The sequence below is a fragment of the Agaricus bisporus genome (genome assembly GCF_000300575.1).
Source record: "Agaricus bisporus var. bisporus H97 unplaced genomic scaffold AGABI2scaffold_4, whole genome shotgun sequence".
Classification (NCBI taxonomy): Eukaryota; Fungi; Basidiomycota; class Agaricomycetes; order Agaricales; family Agaricaceae; genus Agaricus; species Agaricus bisporus.
This window is the reverse complement of record NW_006267367.1, coordinates 309767-331331: the sequence shown is the minus strand read 5'-3', so window position 1 is coordinate 331331 and position 21565 is coordinate 309767. Positions and strand designations below refer to the sequence as shown.

At 40.7% G+C, this 21565-nt stretch overlaps 5 protein-coding genes across 5 annotated transcripts; 1 reads left to right on the top strand and 4 right to left on the bottom strand.

The window, feature by feature from the left end:
* Positions 1-3586: 3586 nt before the first annotated feature.
* AGABI2DRAFT_116781 (hypothetical protein) lies at positions 3587-4739 on the bottom strand (the record flags this gene model as incomplete). The annotated part of the gene is made up of 6 exons (XM_006459775.1): positions 3587-3832; positions 3890-4037; positions 4092-4302; positions 4378-4457; positions 4505-4644; positions 4698-4739. 6 exons carry the CDS (start codon positions 4737-4739, stop codon positions 3587-3589), a joined length of 867 nt encoding a protein of 288 aa, XP_006459838.1.
* A 5118-nt stretch (positions 4740-9857) lies between these two features.
* AGABI2DRAFT_46659 (hypothetical protein) lies at positions 9858-10037 on the bottom strand (the record flags this gene model as incomplete). The annotated part of the gene is made up of 1 exon (XM_006459663.1): positions 9858-10037. A coding segment is annotated over one exon (180 nt), but the record flags the coding sequence as incomplete, so codon positions are not given.
* A 98-nt stretch (positions 10038-10135) lies between these two features.
* On the bottom strand, positions 10136-13773 carry AGABI2DRAFT_116779 (hypothetical protein; the record flags this gene model as incomplete). Its single annotated transcript, XM_006459774.1, has 3 exons — positions 10136-11840; positions 13431-13518; positions 13575-13773. 3 exons carry the CDS (start codon positions 13771-13773, stop codon positions 10136-10138), a joined length of 1992 nt encoding a protein of 663 aa, XP_006459837.1.
* A 3324-nt stretch (positions 13774-17097) lies between these two features.
* Positions 17098-18291, top strand: AGABI2DRAFT_142246 (hypothetical protein; the record flags this gene model as incomplete). The annotated part of the gene is made up of 1 exon (XM_006459773.1): positions 17098-18291. The coding sequence occupies one exon, from the start codon at positions 17098-17100 to the stop codon at positions 18289-18291; it is 1194 nt and encodes a 397-aa protein (XP_006459836.1).
* A 399-nt stretch (positions 18292-18690) lies between these two features.
* On the bottom strand, positions 18691-19233 carry AGABI2DRAFT_116777 (hypothetical protein; the record flags this gene model as incomplete). Its single annotated transcript, XM_006459772.1, has 1 exon — positions 18691-19233. One exon carries the CDS (start codon positions 19231-19233, stop codon positions 18691-18693), a length of 543 nt encoding a protein of 180 aa, XP_006459835.1.
* Positions 19234-21565: the final 2332 nt, after the last annotated feature.

The following is a 21565-nucleotide window of genomic DNA, read 5'->3' as shown; positions in this document are numbered from 1 at the left end:
GTGATTGATCATCTTCCTTCCAAAGCTGATACTCCCTTCTCACTGATTACTACATCGGCCTCAGTTATGGATGACTCAGCACCGTTCTATACCTTTAGTACCTCGGGTAGATAGTCTTAGTATAAGTAAGTGTAGATACTCCCTACACTTTACCAACTTGCTTTTCCCCTTACTCGCCCTCAAGTCTTTGCCTTTGTTGCAACCTGAGTATTCACTCTAAGGTCTTAACAAATACTAGCTCTGTGACAATGACCTTCTATAGCTGTGAACCTGTGCTTGCCAAGAAAATTTTCAACTTACCTGAGCTTGGCACAGGTTCTGTTACATATCTATACTGGTCTGTGGAAGCCATGCAGTGTGTGTGATATTTTGAACGCGCTATTGTAATTTGTTACCATATATCTCCTCACATGAATGATCACACATTACCACATCATCTGGGTGTGCATGAGTAAGGTAACAGAAATCCAGTTACATCTAATGTCATGTGCAAAACCGTGATTTTTTGTGACTATTGTACTTAAAATCATGTGAAAATTTGCATGGATTGATTATTAAAAAAGTAGTCCCGCAGAAATTTGCAGGGATAGAATACCTAATTAGTTATGGAAGCAGATTTTGAAGTAGTGTCACCTGAACATTTTGTTGTTTTTTAAGAGTCTGTGAGTTAAGACAAGGAATCACGTTGTAGTAAATGTAAAGCACATGATGATATTAGAGCGTGTTGAGTACCTACTGTAGTACCAATTCAACAAAGTAACTTATAAGGCTATGTCCCAGTCAAAATGGAAGATCTCAAGTCTAAAAAATCTTGATCATTCAACAGATCCAAATGGGTGCCCAAGTGTATCAAAAAGGCTCAAATAGCAAGCCGGAATGTCACAGACCCAACCCTTAAGCCTGAAGTTGTACCCAACATCATCAAAAATCACCAATACTGTATCATTACAACCTTATGTTCACTGTCAATAATTATGTAATGACAGCTGTCACCTGGATCTTAGTTCACGATGTGTGAAAACTGTTGACATGACGTTCATGTTTTCTTTTTGGGATTTGGGACTTCTTTTTTAGGTTATGTTTTACCCTTTTAGGTTATGTTTTGGTTGATGGGGGTGTTCACACCCCCTGTTGACTGTTGACATGAACATAAGGTCATAATGGTACAGTACTCCAAAATGACATATGTAACAAGCTTGACTTTAATTGTACTTAACTCTTACAAAACGGAGTACTCTCAAGATATAGGAGCATGCACAAGATTACTTTGTAGCAGCCCCATTAGATGATGATTCGTGTTTTGAAGTTAATATGATAGTCTACATCAGGAAAATGTAAATCCAACTTTTGTTCAACTTAAATAACTTAAACATGAAAAAAAAGTTCAAAATAAGGAAAAATTTACTCACAGGTTTTAAAACAGACTTTTTTTCTCCTTTTGAAACTTATTCTGACTTTGAGGTTAAGGTGTAGATGTTCAATCAAGTAATTTCATTGTTAAAAAAGAAAGAATAAGTCTTACTCAAGTCACAAAAGCATACAATTAAGGCAGCTAAGGAAAAATAAGACAAGCCAAAGTCATAAAATCAATTATAAGAGGCTTAGGAGTGAATAAGTCATAGAGAAAGTCATTATATTAGCATAACAAATACAATACATTGTATATAATCTACACAAAAGGATAAGATTGGATGATGAGGGAGTGATGATGAGAAAAGAAATATCCTACAAGTAACAAATGAGTATGAAAACATACAGAAATAGAGAGCACTCACCAGAGACCAGAGAATCTCTAAAATCCTCCCAAAACTCCTCCATACATTCCCCAATTAACCCTCCAATTATCTGCTCAAGTATCCCCTCAAATAACCCTCCAAAAATCCCCCAAAAAAGCGTCCAAAATAGGCAAAAAAGTGTCCTAAACCAGCTTAGAATTAGCTGGGAGAGAGCTAGGGAAGGGAAGGGAAGTTACTCATTTGAATATAAGCCTAGGAGAGTAATGAAGAGAGAAGGGGAGGGAGGGGAGGGGAGGAATGATGGTGGTGATGAGGAAGGATCAACGGTCATGCTTGAAACAGAAGTTCAACATGTCACATGACCATCATGTGACTGCTGGACTTAGGATTTTCGAGTCAAAGTTCCTCAAATCATAGGTAGGAGATATTTCCAGGTCATTTCCGCATAGATTTTAATGATCTAAAAGTGTATTCCTATAGTTTTGAGGTCAGGGATCTAATTAGATTCTTTGTTGGATGAAAGTCTACTGAGATATGGCACATTTAACACAAAATTGTGCTATACATAGCTCCTCTAATATTGATCAAATAATAAATATAAAACTAGATTCAGATTCCTGAGCCTTGAATACATATATTTACACTCTTAAAACATGAAAATTGGCAGCGGCACAGGAACCAGTATTAAACATCACATTCGTGTCATGTTTTTCTATATCTCCATAACGGGTATGTTTTCGACAAAAAACATACATATAAACTTATGTTTTTGTAATATTCTAAGATTTGTCGTGATTTTTCCGGAATTTTATGAGCAGTAGAACAGAACTTACAATGACTTGATGAAAAAGACATAATATTTCCCAAGACTTTTTTGCTTTGTCTGTTATTATTGCAACTTATCACTTTTTCTTTAACTTACCTGTCAACTCCGCCTTTGAGTGCTCACAAAATAAGTTCAAATCAAGGTATGACATGAATAAGACTAAAAAAGTCCATATAAGATTTGGATATTTTGCTGATGTTGCTGTATACACTGCATATATGAAAAACCTTAAACTTTATGTCCACTAATGCATTTTCAAGGGCAATGCCGTAGAAGTCTACAGGAACGTGTAATGATTCACCTGAAGATTCGTCCTGAATGCGCACAGGAACCAGGACCATCTGATATCCATGGAGTATTTGAGCAACTTCAGATTATCTATGTGGCGGTATGGTCCAGTGCCATTGCGATACGTGCTGTTTGAATATAGAATGATGAAGATGTAGCTGGTTTCCAGTAATTGGAAACATTGGTTCCAACATTGTATGATGAGTGTGATCTCTGATCACTTGCTGGAGGCACATCTTACAAACGTCCCATAGCATGGCCCATTCCGGATATGCACTGGGTCTGCTGATTGTCCACCAGAATTGCGCTGCGACAAACGGTTGATCTGTTTCATTGTGATCTCCTACCAAAGGCATCAGTTTAGCAGCCACTACCTCCACGTAGATGCTCACCAATCGCACCCAAGGCAGAAGCTTGGAAATCAACTTCCCCTACCATACACACGTCCTCTGACAACCACTCACACCTCTGAGATGCGTCGACCTGCCATGCTACCGCATGTAGCCACCATCTGTTTGCGGGACATTTGATGTCCTCCCATAAGTGCACAACATTAACAGTGTTCATTGGTAATTGAAGAAGGGATTGCTCTGGGTATGAGCTTGTTGGATTTTTAAACCCTGTTTCCACTTTTATGACACATCGATTGCAATACATAACATGCATCCCCAATAAACATGCTTACTCATTTACCGGAGGGGTTCAGCATTGTCTCGCTCATGATAGATATTCGCTACTAAATCACTATTTTGACAGCAAATGCAATCCTGTCAGTAAACCAGAACACAAATATATATCCTACTTGCATATTCCTAATTCCATCAATAGTGTGCCTCACATCCATACCCCCTTTATCCTCCACTCTCAACCTCTTATCATCCTTGGGTGCTTCTTCATCCTGCAGATTAGTCAAGGCCAACCAGTGTTTCATGTGTGATTTGATCATTTGCTGAGGTGATGTTTTCTCTTTCTTCAATTTGTCCTTAAATACACAATCAATTAGCTCGGCTCCTCTTATAAAGAGAAAATGACTGTTTACCCTTCTGGTTAAGTTGTCAATTAATGTAACCGACTGGCAACCGAGCCAAAACAAAGCCTGTTTGGTGCAATCCATAAACCAACGGAAACTTAGTTCAACCTCTACGACATCCCCAATGCCAATAGAACACGGTCCTCCGAGAGTAACCCTGTTCATTATCTGTTAAAACCAAGTACGAGCCAAACTTATAACATCTACATACCTGATTATGTGACCTTGTTCTATCAAGGCTTTCCTGTATTCAACACAATTGTCTTCTCCGTGTATAAAATCATTGCCTTTAATGTTTTGCAACACGTTGTAAGGATTCTCTGCGCTGGTAAATGGGATGTCTTTCTGGCCATTGGCATGCTTTCGATGCGTAAACACCTGTGTGCTACAGTGTATAGCTGGGAAGGCCTCAAAGACACGCTCTGTCAGTGGTTTGCAAGAAGCCGGAAGAAATGTATTGAATTTGGCGTAGATGCTTCAAATAACATCTATTTTACGATTGAAGTCTTTGAGTCCTAGTCCGGTCAATCCCATACCTTGCTTCATATACATCCTCGCATTATTATTTCTCGGACGGCTGAGCAGGTGTCAATATCTTGATACAATATGGTGTCACCAGAATACGAACATGTTTTGATAAGGAGGCAAGTCTTTAAAGCATACCACACCTCATATCTTGCTGTCCACTCTTCATTAGAATCGTCCGGTTTGAATAATTGATGGGTGGTAGACAATGGTGTCTTGGCCAAAACTGCATTTTTAAACTTGTAATATGCAATGAGCTATGTGAAAAATAAGATCACATGCGTCCACAGACCGTTTGGAGCGTTGAAGTGAGGAACAGCGTGTCATTAGACATAGCGTCGAGATCTGTAGTGTTATAGTGACCCCGGCCCGGTCCTAAGCTGGGGCGTTACGTCGATAGAAATACTCAGAGTTCTAAAGCGTAACAAAGGAGACCTCCTCGATGAATCGAGAAGAGTAACTCAAATGCGCCGTTATAGTACTAAGAGCTTGAGAGCGGTTTATAGAGCTTAGCAATTAAGTCTGACGGTTCAAGCGTATAGTTAGACTAAGACTTTGTATTCAAGTCTCCACCTAACCAAGTAGAAACATTGTTTCTACATGGTGAAGTTGAGTGACTTATATACTTTACAAGTAGTCTATATATATAACTATGATCAACTTATTAAGGTCCCGAGACTCGACTCGGGAACGGCTCGGGAACGATAAAGAAGTTTTCGTAATACTAAAATAGAAAAGAAGAACTTCTTCGGAACAAACAATCATTAATTATAGAAAGCTAAATATGTAAAGTAGTCCGGATCATTAAAGCGGATCAATAAGAGATACAAAATAATCACAATCAGAGAGGCGAAATATAAGTACAGTGAAAGGTAAACATAATTGTAATTACAAATGAAGTAATTACCATGAGAAATATAACCGTAGATGTCACGGTTCATAACACTATCCCTTTCCTAAGATAGTTTACCAGAACTATCTAAATGTCAGGGTGTCCTTCACCGCTCATGTTGTATTCTGCAACATCGTCGTAAGTATATTCGTCACCTGCGTCATAATGCTCTGGCGACGAGGATCGTTGGCGTTGAGGGTGTTGAGAAGGCGGAAGGTTACCGGAAGTTGTTCTTCGAGAGTGACGATAGGAGGGAGGGATGGATAGCGCAAGTTTTCCGTACTTGTTGTTGTTGTATTTTGACCTAGGATTGGGTTTAGGTCGATAGAGTGGTCGATAGGTTGGTCCAAGTTGGGTAGTGGTAATTGGGCCGGAAGTAGGAGTGGTGTTGGAGGTATGGATGGTGCTGTTTGGTACACCGGACTGTTTGGACTGTAACTGTCCAGACTGTAGTATGAGGGGGTGTACGGTGGTGTAGGAAGTTGGCGTTCTGGCAGTATAGGCGTATGGACTGGACTCTGAGGTTGTGACTGCGGTTGGGTTAATAAGGGTGTCAACATATGCCAGGGCACTTGGGGAAAGTTCCCTGCGTGCAATTCCCGCATAAGGATTTCGGGAACAAAATTTGGCAAAGTGTCCAGGCGCCTTGGTGTCGCAGTAATGGCAGTAGTATAGAGTGCATTCCGTCTGGATATGACCCATTCCGCTACATAGTTTGCAGGATGTACGTCCACGTCGATACGGGGAATTAGTTCCTGATGTGCAAGTAACCGGATGATGGTTCGACAGATTTGGAGGAGGCGATATTCCTGGGTGTGGTATAGCCAATTCATGAAGCTGCTGTGGTTGTATAGAAGATGGGGGAGTTGGGATACTGTCAGATTGGGAGGTGCTTCCAGGAGACGATTCATGTCGGTCTGGAGTTGGTTTACTGATGTCCGAATTTTTGTGAAGTGGCACAGCATTGATGTCTCTGATTCTCCTGAAGATCTCATTACCATGGGGAGACCTCGGGAGATGGCGTGCCAGACGAGTGAGGCGGGTGTCCATTTCCTCCATTGCTTGAAGGTATGAACGTCTTGCAGAAGTGAGCTCATCAATATGAGCCCCGATATCGTACACAATCTCAAAGAGTCAAGAAACGCGGCCGTGACCGGACAGAAAGTTTGCGGCTGTTCGTTCGTGAAGAAATGCATGTCGAACGGTGGCATTCTTGTCAATGGGTTGTTCTTCTTGACAAGAAGTATTGCGTGTCGGTTGCGGGGAAGGAGGGGATGGAGGTGCTGATTTCGAATCAGAATTACTGGCTTTGTCTTTCTGATTGGTGGCATTGAGAGGAGAGGACGATGAGAGAGTAGTAGCTAGAACTTGTTGGATGGCTTGTATGTTGCTCATGAAGCTGGGGAGTTAGCTGAGTTTCTTCAGGTTCTTATACTCTTCAAGTATCTCGCTTGAATTTGCAAGATCTTCTTCCGATTCCCATGAATCCTCTGACGGTCCATATCCTTGCCATCTGACAAGATATTCTGTTCTTGTTGCGAGTCTTCCATTTCCCAAGCGTTTCTTCCTTGCTCTGTGATTAAGGATCGCTTCGACTTCATACTCCTCTTCTCCAGACACTAATGTCGGAGGTGGCTGTGGATTATGCTTTCCATAGATATTGTTCTCTACTACGGGTGTGAGTAGGGATGCATGGAATTTGTTGTGTATCTTCCATCGCTTCGGAAGTTCTAACTCGTATGTTGTGGGAGAAGTTCTTCTAATTACTCTGAAGGGTCCTTCTCTTCTTTGACTGAGCTTCTTTGATGCGTACGGCACGGGCAAGTTTCGGTTATCTAACCAAACTCTATCACCAACCTTAAGTGCATTCCAGGGTCGGTTACTTCGGCTAGCCATCTTCAAACGTGCTTGCTCATGTGCTTCGATTGCTGCTTCTCTAGCTTGTTCTAAGAATAATGTCTTCTCTTCGATAGAAGGTACATTTGATTCTTCTTTGTTAATGAATGCTTTAGGATTGTATCCTAATATAAGTTCTGAAGGCGAGTGTTGTCTTCCTGCATGTGGTTTAGTATTGTGAACGAATTCAATCATAGGTAATGCTCGTCTCCATGTGTTTGGATTTCTTGAAGTATAGACTGCAAGATAGAATTCTATTTCTTGATTGTAGCGTTCTGTAGTTCCATCAGTTTGTGGATGATAAGCTGTTGAAAATGCGGGCTTGATGTTAAGCTTTTCATAGAGTCTTTGCATAGATTTGGCGGCGAATCGAGGGTCTCGATCTGATATGATCTTTTGAGGTGTACCATATTTAGAAAATACCTTATCGATTAGCATTTCGGCGATGTCATCAGCTGTTGCTGTTTTCCTAGTAGGGGTTAGAATTATCCCTTTCGTAAGTCCATGGTCCACTATGGACAATATTGCATCATAGCCATCACTAGGGGGTAGATCTGTGATAAGATCCATAGATATTTGTGTAAATGGCTTCGTTACTGAAGGTCCTTTGATCGGTTGCATCGGCGGTTTTAGTGGATGTCTGTTGATCTTGTATTGTTGACATATGGGGCATCCTTTGACGTAGTTCTGGACATAAGTGTTCATTCCTGGCCAGTAGACTTCCTTCGTTAATTTTCGAAGCGTTTCGGCTATTCCAGGGTGTCCAGCTGATTCATGATCATGGACTCGGGTTAAGAGTTCCTTCTTGATGTCCGAGTCATCCGGTATCACAAGTCTTCCTTGATAAGTATAGATGTCTTCTTCTCGAGTAAACTGCTCTGATGGTGTGATAGTGTCCTTCTTGTCTTTGATCTTCTCTTCTAGTTCTTCCGTTAAGAAATTGATAAACTTCGTAGAAGGTAGAGCAATTAAGTTCTCGTTATCTATGCCTTCTGGAGTTAGATCTGGACGTCTACTCAGGGCATCGGCTAAGACATTCTTATTGCCTGGAAGATGTTTGATGACATAATTGAATCTTGTCATATATAACATCCATCTCGCTTGTCTTCGGTTTAATTGTTGGGGTTCCTTCCACCGAGTAAGGTTCTCGTGATCCAACCAAATGAGTAATGGTTCAGGTGATCCTTCCACATAATGTCTCCATTCTTTTAATGCTCTAATGATTGATAAGAATTCCTGATCCGAAACGTGATAGTTCCTTTCGGCTGGATTAAGGGATTTAGAGTAATAAGCAACCGGATGCTTATCTCCATTCGTGTCTCGTTGTAGTAAGACTGCTCCTGTGGCAAATGCGGAGGCATCACATTCTATTTCAAATGGTTTTGTTTGATCTACCATTTGTAGAACTGGCCGTTTTAGGAATTGTTGTTTAAGGGTTTCAAATGCTGTTTGTGCATTTGGATTCCATTCGAATTTCTTTGTCTTCCTCATAAGAGAGTTGAGAGGTTGGGCGATTTTGGCGTAATTGTGAATGAACTTTCTGTAGAAGTTGCAGAATCCAATGAATTGTCGAACATTCTTGACCGTTTTAGGTACAGGCCAATCTTCGATTCCTTTTAGTTTAATTGGATCCATTTCGATAGAATCTGGAGTAATAATGACTCCAAGATATTCTAGTCGTTGCGTTTCAAATTCGCATTTCTCTGTCTTGAGATAGAGATGGTTTTGTTCGAGTATTTGAAGAACTTGTTTGGTAAGTTCATCAAGTTGTTTTTGTGTTTTTGTATGGATTAAGATATCGTCCATATAGATAATGACTCCTCCATTTTCAATTAATTGTTTGAAAATGTGATCCATCATTGATTGAAATGTGGCTGGCGAGTTTGTCATTCCAAAGAACATGACGGTAGGTTCGTATAATCCATTAGGTGTTCTGAATGCTGCTTTCCATTCATCTCCTTCATGAATTCTGACGTTGTTATAGCCTAGTCTGACATCTAACTTTGTAAACCATTTCGAATCTTTTAGTTTATCCATGATTCGAGCAATGTTTGGAATAGGGTGAGCATTCTTAATCGTGTTTTGATTAAGATATCGATAATCTTGACATGGGCGTAGATCTCCTCCTTTCTTTCCAACAAAGAAGAAAGATGATGCCATTGGTGATTTAGATTGTCGGATGTATCCCTTTCGTAGGTTTTCAGCTATGAATTTGTCTAATTCTTTTCGTTCTATAGGTGTTAGATTGTAGACTGGCATTCTCTTGGGTTTGAAGTCGGTTTGAACTTCAATTTTGTGATCCCAAGGACGTCTTGGTGGTAATTTCTCTGATTCTACTTTGTTGAACACTTTGAGAAATTTGTGAAATCTTTTCGGTACTGCTTTAGCAGGATCAGATTCCGTTTTCTTCTTTTCAGCTTGATTGAATAGCTGTTGCGAAGTATTGCTTTTCGAGTTGATTTCAACGAAGATATTGTTAATGAAGTTGCTTGATGGTCCTCTAGAAAGTGTAAGAGTTGAGTCGTCATCTTCATCTCTCCATTTTAGAGTTTGTTTTGTCCAATCTATTGCTGGATTGAATTTTCTTAGCCATGATATACCTAAGAATAGTTTGTGGTTTCCAAGCGATACTATGCTTGCTTGTATCATCATTTTCTTGTTGTTGATTTCGATGTTGAGTAGGACATAGTGTGTGCATACTCCTGATGCATTTCTTGATCCATCGGCATTCATGGTATGTTTGACTTTCTTCAATGGAAATTTTGGTAAGTAATACTTCTCTACGAGTTTGTGATCGATAAATTCTCCTGCTGCTCCTGAATCTATTAGTGCGGTTAGTTTAATAGGATTATCATCTTCAATGTGAATTTTAATCGGTGCTAGAAGTGTTGTTCCTTTAGGTGACTGAAGATCTATCACGTCGATTGGATCTTCAGAAGTACTCAAAAATTTCCGTCTTTAGAAAATTCTTCAAAGTTGTCTTCTTCTTCTTCAATGTTGTAGACCATAGCGTTCGGATCTATGGGCTCCTTCTTTTTCCAAGTCTTTTGCTTCTTAGGTTTTCCGTTTCCTTGTTTCTTCTTTCGATCTGTTCCTGGATTTTGATCCATGCTTGTTCTTCCTCCTTGCTTAATATATAGCTTCCTTGCACAGCAATCTCTGTACCAGTGTCCTTTCTTGTGACAGAAGAAACATTCTCCTCGTTTGAGAGCTGCTCGTTGTTCATCTGTGAGGATTGCATTAATAAATCCCTGTACCGCTTGCTTAGGCGTTTGGGTTTGGGTTCTTCGTTGTTTGATGAAATTGACTTCTTCATCATCGCTGTCTTCGGATTCTGATTCTTCTGATTCTGATTCTGAATCTTCGGATTCGTCGTCCAATCCGAGTTGATTGAGTTGGAAGTAGATCTGGTCAACATCCATGTCCCACTCGCTTCTTGCGGGTTTATGTTGGACTGGTTCGTTGTAGATATTGCTGTATCTCGGAATACTCTTTTGAGATCGGTGTTTATTTTTCTTATATGGTTTATGTGATCTTGATGATTGTCCGAAATTGCCTGATGCTTTTCGTTGTTCCATAACAATTCTGAAGGCATTTCTTGCGGCGTCTTTCCACTCTTGTAGTGTTGTTGGGGTAAATCTGATTGCTTCAATTCGGACGTCTTTATCGAGTCCTTCTGCAAAGTATGCTCTGAGTGCGGTGCTGTCTGGTAATCCTGCTTGTGAGGATAATACTGAGAATCCACTAATGTAGTGTTCAATGTATTCTCCGTTTTGTCTATAGCGTCGTAGCTTTTGTTCTGCTTCATATCCTTGTTGGGCTGGTGCAAAGGCCTGTTCAAGAGAATTCTTGAAGTCTGCCCAGTTTGGATAATTTGGGTGAGTGGCGATAAAATCTGATTTCCAGTTGGATGCGGCTCCTTCAAGTAATCCAAGTGTGTAATTGATTTTGGAGTTGTCCGTTGTAATCCCATAGCTGTTGAAATAGAGTTCGAGGGATACCATCCATGGTCTGTATAATCTTGGGTCTCCATAATACCTATTTGGTTTCGGGTATTTGATGTGAGGTCCTGCTGGTGGTTGTGCCATATTTCCGGCTGGACTTCCTGGGTTTCCTGCTGGTGGTGTTGGTGGCGTTGGTGTTCTTGGTGGCGTTGGCTGAGGGCTTTTCGGAGGGCTTGTGTTCGTATTTCCTGTTGGACTTCTGTTAGTTTTAACTTCCTCCTGTGGACTTTCTGTGTCCTGATTTCGAGGTCCTGGATTTCCTTTTCCAAAATCTGTATTTCCTTCTCCAACTGTTGTTTCTGGCCAGTCAAAAACTGACTTCGAAGGTTCTTTATCTTTTCCTTTTTCTTGATGATCTGATTTTGCAGAATGTGTAGCAGATTGTGCGGCTGATTGTGTAGCGGATCGGAGGTTTCTGATTGCTTCTGAGGTTTGTCTATTAATGTGTTCGTCTTGACTACTTGTTCTGATTCTTGGAACGTTTGCTGTTCTAAAGAGTTTCTGGGTTTCGTGTTCAAGATATTCAGATGCAATTCGTTGCTGGTCAGCGTCTTCGAAGTAGTAGCTTTTTCCTTCTGTGATATTGGTATAGTACCACTTCTTTGTCTTGTCTTCCTTGTAAGCGGTTTGCTTGAATTTGTTACTAAAGAATGACTCCGTTTTGGCAGTTTCCGTTCAATACCAGACCAAATCTCTGGTATTGCTCTGAATGGTAAATTTTGTTGTGTACAAAACTTACAGGTACAATTCTGTAAATCCGTGGTTAGTGCTCCTTCAATTGGACTCACTATTCCTAGTCTCTATAAGACTCTTCAAGTACAGACCCTTGGTGGTCGAGTGTTTAAAGTCTTCACTGACTTCGAGTACAGACCCTCTATTGGTCGAGTTTTAAAGTCTTTACTGACTTCGATTGTTATAAGCAATCGTGTAACTAGTCCACCAGTTACCAGTGTTAGTTGATCCTTTTCCGTTGATAAACAACTAGTAGTTTTGAGACAGTCTAGTGTTTATCCGCGGTAACCCAAGTTCAACTTTTATTATGCGCACTCGATGGGTATCTCGGCGAGCGAATTACTCTGTCCTGATCACGGAAGAGGAACGTTTCTACTTAATGTTATAGTGACCCCGGCCCGGTCCTAAGCTGGGGCGTTACGTCGATAGAAATACTCAGAGTTCTAAAGCGTAACAAAGGAGACCTCCTCGATGAATCGAGAAGAGTAACTCAAATGCGCCGTTATAGTACTAAGAGCTTGAGAGCGGTTTATAGAGCTTAGCAATTAAGTCTGACGGTTCAAGCGTATAGTTAGACTAAGACTTTGTATTCAAGTCTCCACCTAACCAAGTAGAAACATTGTTTCTACATGGTGAAGTTGAGCGACTTATATACTTTACAAGTAGTCTATATATATAACTATGATCAACTTATTAAGGTACCGAGACTCGACTCAGGAACGACTCAGGAACGATAAAGAAGTTTTCGTAATACTAAAATAGAAAGAAGAACTTCTTCAGAACAAACGATCATTAATTATAGAAAGCTAAAAATGTAAAGTAATCTGGATCATTAAAGCGGATCAATAAGAGATACAAAACTATCACAATCAAAGAGGCGAAATATAAGTACAGTAAAAGGTAAACATAATTGTAATTACAAATGAAGTAATTACTATGAGAAATATAACCGTAGATGTCACGGTTCATAACAATGTTTGTGACAGGGATTATACGCTCTCTGTGATCTGCGGAATTGGGGGGATTGTAAACTGGATAGTGGAGAATCAACACTCGTGTGCCATCTGGCATGATATCACCATAATCATCAGAAGGACCTGGCATTGAGCGACTGCTAAGCAATTGCTTCAATTGTTTGGCACACTGTTGCGAAAGCAGCGCATAATCTACGCTAGTGGTAAACCGACTTACATTTGGAGATAGCTTGAATGTATAGCGAAGCGGTTTGTGAGAGTAAAGATGTAGCTGGTTGAGCTAAGAGTGAGAGTGATTGGAAACTTAATATTATCGGTAGACTACAGTGTCTTTATATACTACAGCACTATAGGGCTTAGGGTATAGTTAAAAGAACTCATGAAATCATAGTGCCCTGTGGGCGTAGTCTATGAGAGGATAATGCATGGAAGCACAGTAATAATGTGTATAATGCATGTATTCGAAACAGGAGTCATTCATACGTCATACCAAGTGTAAGACTCAAGGTATTCATATCAACACACACGTCCTCCACAATTCAATCCATCTTGGGTGGTGAACAGGTTCCATCAGTATCAAATGATACTCTGTGAAACATTCAGAGTTTGAGATCCCTATTGTTGGTGAATGTCAACGAAATCACTCAACGCTATGAACTAGACTAACTTACCAGGAGGATGTATCACACTCTTAGAAACATCTAGTTTGCCTACCATGCGGACAACAGGAAAAAAACTGTACCAATCGGGTGGGTACGCATAGCCTGTTGTCCAAATGTTTTCAGTCGGCCATCCCTTGTTGACAGGACAGCAACCGTCTGCCAACACGCCCCTGAATATACAATCTTGCCTCCACAAAGTGTCATTCATGAGAAATTTGATGGGGGTCGATGTAGGAAATGAGTGTCAGCAGCCTTGTCTTAATTGACCGATCACACCTACAAACTACATTCTAGGTTTACCTACTGGTCTCGAATTGCATGCTCGTTAATTGAATGTGATCGGAGTAGATAGCACTCACGACACTGATATTTCCACTATGGTTCCATTCCCCGTAAGGAAGGGCTGTTATTTTTACATCATTTCATATGCCTCTCCATTAATCGGGGCCTTTGCCGATCATATCGATGTTGCTCCGAGGTCAATGAGATTGAGACGTTTATACTACATGAACAATGAATAACATTAATCATCTGGCAAAATGTGGGTCCAGAAAATGGTGACAGAGAGATCGAACCAGAGGCTCAATGCTTATATGATACAGCTACATGAAGTAGAATAGTGACTAATAGCTCACCATGCCACAGCTATTGAAATTATCTCACACTTAGAACTCACAAGGCGGTAGTATTTGATTCACCATAGTCACTAATGTATATCACTTATCATTGTTAATGACCGTACTGCGCAATTATGTCTGGTATATAATCATGTGTCATGTCTGGGTTATTGTAAACAACTGCATGCCTAACATCTCCAACCATAAGAGTGTTGCGTCTTCTGTAGTGCATAGATACCATGGCATTGTCAAAAAAGCAGTCAAGGTATCAACATGCAAGGTCTTACAGACAGGGCTGCTGTCATATCCCTCTTGTCCGCTTTTTTCAGGGTCTATTTTCTCTTTAGGAAGTATATATTATATATCACAACCTCTATATTTCAATAATACACATGTCTTATGCAAACATTATGCAAACATTACCGTAAATGTAATTTACATAGTACAAATATATTATGTAAAACATATGTAAATAAATAATTCAATAATGTTCATTTTAAAGGTTTTGTTAGCATAAGGTTCAGTCATGTTTTAGATAATATACACACAACCTGTATATTTCAATAACACACATGTATTATGCAAACATTATGCAAATATTACCGTAATTTTAATTTACATAGTACATGTATATTAACTAAAACATATTCAAACCTTATGCAAACAAAAGCTTTAAAATGAACATTATGGAATTTTTTTTTTACATATGTTTTACATAATATATGTGTACTATGTAAATTACATTTATGGTAATGTTTACATAATGTTTGCATAATACATGTATATTTTTGAAATATACAGGTTGTGACATGTACTATGCAAATCAAAATTACAGTAATGTTTGCATAATATTTGCATAATACATGTGTATTATTGAAATATAGAGGTTGTGTATGATGTATTGTATTTACTATACAATATAATTCTTTAATTCTTATGCCTTATTATGTTCCTTATGATTGAGCTTATACTCTCTTATTACTTCTTACTGTCTTAGGTACTTACTTAAGCAACTTAAGATAAATCCTCATGACTTATGATAATCTTGAATCTTATGACTATATTGTGACTTATGTACTTATGATTTGCATAAGTATTGTATAAGTCAAAACCTCAGACGGTGACATGCCTTATGCAAAAATAACTTACACTGACTTATGATTTTTATAAGTTTGCATAAGTCAAATTTAAGTCACTTTACCTTTTCCTGATGCAGTGTACAAACAAAAATAAACAATGTGGTAATATGCCACGTGAAAATTTAGGGCCAGTGAATACAAACAATCAGCACAACACCAAGTTGGCACCATGGAGCAAAGACAAACATTGAATCCTTTGATTGTTCTAAAACAGGTTATTAATTGTGTTGATAGATTTGAATTGCTCTCTACTTGCGTGTGTGTATCCATCTGCAGAGCTGTTGTTGTCTGTTTGTTTCAGGTTTGTTTCTGCTCCTTTTGCTGAGTAAGCTATGTGTACATATTTGTCTCGGTTTTGATGAGCATCACGTTGCCAACAAAAGGACTCGTATCCTGCCGGGCACAGCTGCAGCCCACTACCACAAGTATTGTGCATCCAACATTTTGTAGGCCATATCCGGTAATTGGCTGTGCTGTGTTTGCTCCCTGCTTGTTCCATGTAGTCTATGTTTGGTTCACAGGATGTTACCGGGTTCACGTGCCGTGTCATGTGTTCGTGTGTATTTGGTGTTGTTTGTTCCGTCATGCCCTAAACTCTGGCTTTCGTATATTTATGCGGGTGTTTCCGGTCGTTGTCTGCCTCTGGATCCTTATGATCCATATTTTATACATGTAATTTTACTTGTAACATAGTTTTAAGTTGTAAAGCACGTCCTAGCAAACTGTATAACTTGACCATTGTGCAACCCATTGGAACCAGATGTGCTGTGAGTAACGGTCTGAGGGAATGAGTGACAAGCTCCCTGGTTGTATCTCTATGTTTGCCAACGATGCCGGATAAAGGTGACCGCAGGAGATGCAATCAGATGTATGTAGGGCACCAGCAATTATGGAGAGTTAATGACTGAGACTGTTGATGACAGAGAGTGTAGACCACACCCAATGGTATGTTTTCCCTCGTGTTTACAGAGATCTCTGATATAATCGAATCCAGGTCCGATCCTGTGCCATAAGCTTGCCTACTTTCAGATATTAGATTCGCGTATCACTGCTCAATGCCATAGACATATCTGAACTGTCCATTAGCAATGCCGGAGTTTGTTGTGAGCCATTGACTTGCTACAGCGTCAAAGATTTTGATCCCGCAAAGAGACAAGTTTGAGTAAAGTTTGCCGTTGTGTTTCATGGTTTCTCCAGACACGAAGCGAAGGAGACTATTGAAACTCTGGCTTCATTGCAAGATGCATTAACTGAATAGATATTAGAGCGTTTATTGTCCAACTTCACATGATTTGATTTTGCCTCCCGGAAATGATTATATAAAAAAGGAAAAGTTTGTTATGATTTAAATATTCCTGAGTATGATATCAAAACCAATATGATTTTTTACTTAGCCACTTCTGTTGACGTCGCATGAGAGATTTTGACAGCATCAGGAAAACTAAAAATACTTAAATTCACATTCTGGATCCCATTCAAGACCCACAACCGCAAGTCCCGGAATCCTCTAGAACAACTCGTGCACATTCCCAGCCGAGCAATCTTTTACCAGGTCTTGTAAGTGACCGAGAAGTCCGCAAGGCACAGAAACTTGTCTTATCCGACGCGGCTGCTTCTTCCTCATCACGTGCGATTACCTCTCCATCACCCGAACCCTTAGCCACATCGACTTCAGCTTCCATCTGTCCCACCCCCGCCCTCTCTCAGCCACTCCTGCCTCTACCTACCGCTTCGTCTAATTACAACTCCGACGACAAAATTTTCGTTCCTTCCACAATGTCTACAACAGATTCTGAATTTTACACTCTCTTTCCTCTTGGACCTGATGATGCACGTGTTACCCAATACCCTGGAAATGTTCTCCCTGTCCTCTCTCATGGTGATATCATGGTTGGTGTAACTCAACACCTCCAGCGCGCTTTCTCTCGCTGGGGGAAATCAAAGGGCTTGTCTGGTGTTGATCTCACAGTATGCATTCTGGAGCAATTTGATAATCCTGATGTCGAAGCATGGGTCCGTGGTTCACGTGAGGAGCTCGAGGCTCTCCCAATCAATCAATTCTTCACTCTCTTCCGCACACAATTCCTGCCTGCCCATTGGGAGCGTGCTTATGCTCGCGCAGCTCGTCAATGTCATGCTCCTCATCAACCGTTTGCTAAATGGGTTTCCAACATCAAGGCTGCTAATGCTTGTTTGGTGGGTACGCCTTTTCATAAAGATGACGCTACACTCCTCGCACATTTTAGAGAAGCGATGGATGAGTCTTTCCAGAACCATTACACAACCTTCGTCGCCCGTGAAAACCTTGATGCTCTTACAAATCTCACCAATTGGCTCTGTCGCGTCAAGATCATTGCGTCTACATACAAAAAAATGATTTCGTCTCAGAATGCTAGTTGGTTTAACGGAATGATACAAGCCGGTTCTACGTCTGCCGTCACCCATAATCCCTTACCCTTGATTTCTCGCATCTCCGCCGCCGTACCTACTGTCCCTTCTCACCAACATTACAACTCTACGTCTTCTACCTCCACTCCTCGCCCATATTCTTCTTCAAACCTTCCTGTGACATCCACGCCTTGCAATTACCCACCTCTCATGGCCCTCTACAAACAACTACCTCTTCATGTTCCCCGTCCTCCTGCACTCACCAGATCTTCAAAGGATTACCTTTTGAAGCATAAAGGTTGCTTCCGCTGTTGTGTCATCTACGTCAATCATTGCGCGACTGAATGTGACATGGCTAGAAACATTTGTTCCTCTAATTGGGAGCATACACTGTCTGAGGCTGAACTCGAGTCCCGCCGTCATTCATGGGAAAACCGCCGCAAGGTTGTATCTGCCCCCGTGTATGAGCCGGAGCTTGTTACTGCCTCCATTGAGGATCTCAATGTTACGACCTTAGAGCGAAGCTCAGGTTGCAGCGAAGGCAAAGACTTGAGGGCGAGTAAGGGAAAAGCAAGTTGGTAAAGCGTAGGGAAATACAGAGAGTATCTATGCTTACTTATACTAAGACTATCTACCCGAGGTAACTAACTATAGAACGGGCTGAGTAACCATGACCGAGGTAGATGAGTAATCAGTGGGAAGGAGAGTATAAACTAGGAAGGAGGATGATCAATCATGAGAATAGAAGATTGATCATGAGAAGGGAAAGATATAACAGGTAACATGAAGGATCAATCAAGGGAACAATAAGAATGGTCATGAGAATGAAGAGACAAACAAGGTAACGTCAAAGAGAAGGTGACATGGGAATGAATGATGGGAGAAGCATAGGTGGGGAAGAGTATATCCAGGGATATGGAAATGAGTAAGCATGATGACGTCCCTCCTATAGGTTGGTAAATTCATAACATTACCCCCCGTTCAGATTTCGTGTCCACACAAAATAAGATAGACTTGACAAGGATAAGAACGGTCAACCATTTCATCGTCAATGATTCGAGTACAGTGAACTCCACAAGTTCGTTCGACAACTCCATAGCCCAGTTTTCCAAGATAAAGTTTGGAAAGAATTTTGACCTGTGGAAACTCCCATTTGTGTGCAATTGATAAGATGTCGACCCAGTCGAGGTTGGAAAAGAAAGAGTAATCGCCATATCGCGTGTTATAGAATATACGGAGAAATTTTCGAAAATCATGAGAGTCTACATCTTGGATGATGTAGGGGTCGTTTGGTGTATAGTGTTTGGATAAAGGAAGGTGAGGTTTGTTATGGCTGGTGAGTTTTTGTTGCCAATAGATAGATTCGCGAGTGAAGAAATAGGAATGGACGTGGAATTTGGCTCCGTTGTCGGTCATGAATACAATGTCGGCTCCACGGATACAGATGTCTTTTGAAACTGGTGTAAAAGATTCGGTAATGGCTTGCATATTGTGGTCGATGAAGGGATGAAAGAGTTGGAGCATTTTTGTTGATTTTATAACTGTCCATTCGGAAGTTTTGCTCTATATTCGGAGAGTGCTTCTTCTGCATTTTCTAGGGATGAGCGTGGTATTCAAGAGTCGTCTTCGTTTCCATAACCTTTCCAGTGAACTAAAAATTGTATTCCTCGGCCTTTTCGTCGGTGTCCTCGGATTTCTTCAACTTCATACTCCTCTTCTTCGTTGATAATGTCAGGTGGAGGTGGAGTGGGTTTCTTCTGACTGTCAAACTCTGGGTCTCGGACTTTTGTTAGAAGCGATGTGTGGAAAACATCGTGTATTGCCCAAGTATCAGGTAACTTCAATTTGTAAGATCGATCGCCGATTTGTTTCAAGATTTCGAAAGGTCCATATCGTTTGTGATCTAGTTTCCGAGTCGGACGATTGGAATGAATGTTCGTCGTTTCTAACCAAACTTTATCTCCTTCGGCAAAAGGTTCCTTGTGGTGCTTGTTGTTCCCTCTCTCTCTCATCATTTTGTTATTTGCTTCCATCGCAGCTTTAGCTTCTTCTCGCACATTCTCTAATTCTTCAATCAAGGAGGTGGCGGTGGGGTTTGTCGTTTTGACCGTGATATTTCCTTTCCATGGATGAATTCCGTAATTCAGGAAGAATGGGGTTTGTCCGGTGGCAGCGTGGGTTTTGTCGTTGTAATGGAATTCTGCCATGGGAAGCCATTTTGTCCAATCGTCTTGTCGATAATTGATGAACGCTCGAAGGTAGGTTTCAATTTCCTGATTCATCCGCTCTGTTTGACCGTCTGTTTGTGGGTGATAGGCCGTAGAAAGGTTCCGTTCAATGCCTAGAGCTTTGCATAGGGACTCCATAAATTTCGATGCAAATTGTGGTCCTCTGTCGCTAATAATCCATTTTGGAATTCCGTGATGTCACCAGACTTCTTCCTTATAGATTTCCGCAAGATCCATGGACGTGAGTGACGTGGTAGTGGGAACAAGGTGGATCATTTTGGAGAATCTGTCAACGATAACAATAATAGCATCCTTCTCCTTTGACTTCGGTAGTGGTCCAATCATGTCTATAGATATTTCTTCCCAAGGTTTGTCGGGGATGGGTAATGGATTAAGTGGGATGTGATCGGGTCGTCGAATTGTTTTGTTTTTCTGGCACATGTCGCATCCTCTGACATATCTTCTGATATCCGTTTTGATCGTGGGCCACCAGAAGGTTTGCTTCACTGATTCTAGCATTCGGTACGTTCCAGGATGTCCGGCGTCGGGGGAATTATGATGATCGTGAAGAATAAAATCTCTGATCTCCTGCTTATCTGGAACATAGATCCTTCCTTGTCAGTAAATGATTCCATTGTTCTCCCATATTTTTTCTGGCTGTTTCTTCATCTCTTCTATTACTCTGGTTTCTCGTCTTTCACATTTCCTAATCTTCTCAAGCAGGGTTTCATCGGCTATGATTTCGAATCTTCGATTGTGGAGTAAGGTGACGTCATAGATGGGAATGGATTCTTCAAGTCTTCGGATGAACATTTTCTCCTTGAACATTTCTACTCCTCGATTGTCGTTAGATGTGTCAGGTTTGATTAATCTTGACAGGATGTCTGCTTTGGTGTTCGTCTTCCCAGGAATGTGTCGTAGGAGGAAATCGTATTCCTGTAGCATGAGGTACCATCTTGCTTGTCGAGTGTTGAGCTTTTGAGGTTCTCGGAAATATTTGAGGTTCTCGTGATCTGTCCATATCTCAAATTGCTCCTTTGCATCCAATAGGTAGTGTCGCCATAGTTTCAAGGCTTTTATGATGGCTAGTAGTTCCTTGTCGTAGATCTCGTAGTTTCGTTCGGCTTTGGATAATGTTTTCGACATGAAGGTGACCGGGTGCCATTTGTCTTCTTGTTCCTGTGATAGTACTGCTCCTGTTCCATAGTTTGATGCGTCTACTTCAACTCTGAATTGTCCTTTGTCCTTGGGTAACGCTAAGACCGGTTCGCTGGCGATAGCCTGTTTGATTTGTTCGAAAGCTTGTTGTTGTTCATCGTTCCAATACCATTTCTCCCCCTTCTTAGACTTCAGCTTGTTTAGTGGTTGCGCGATGGTGCTGAAATTTTTGATAAATCGTCGATAGAAGTTGGCAAAACCTAAAAAGCTTTCGACTTGTTTGACCGTGGTAGGGACTGCCCAATCTCGTATTGCCTTGACCTTTTCTTCTTCCATTGTTGCCTTTCCATTTCCAATAACCGTTCCTAACACTGTTGTTGATGAGACATTGAACTCGCATTTCGTCCGTTTGAATGATAAATTGTGTTTCTCCGCGATTTTGAGAAAATGTATAGTCCGTGCTTCCAATT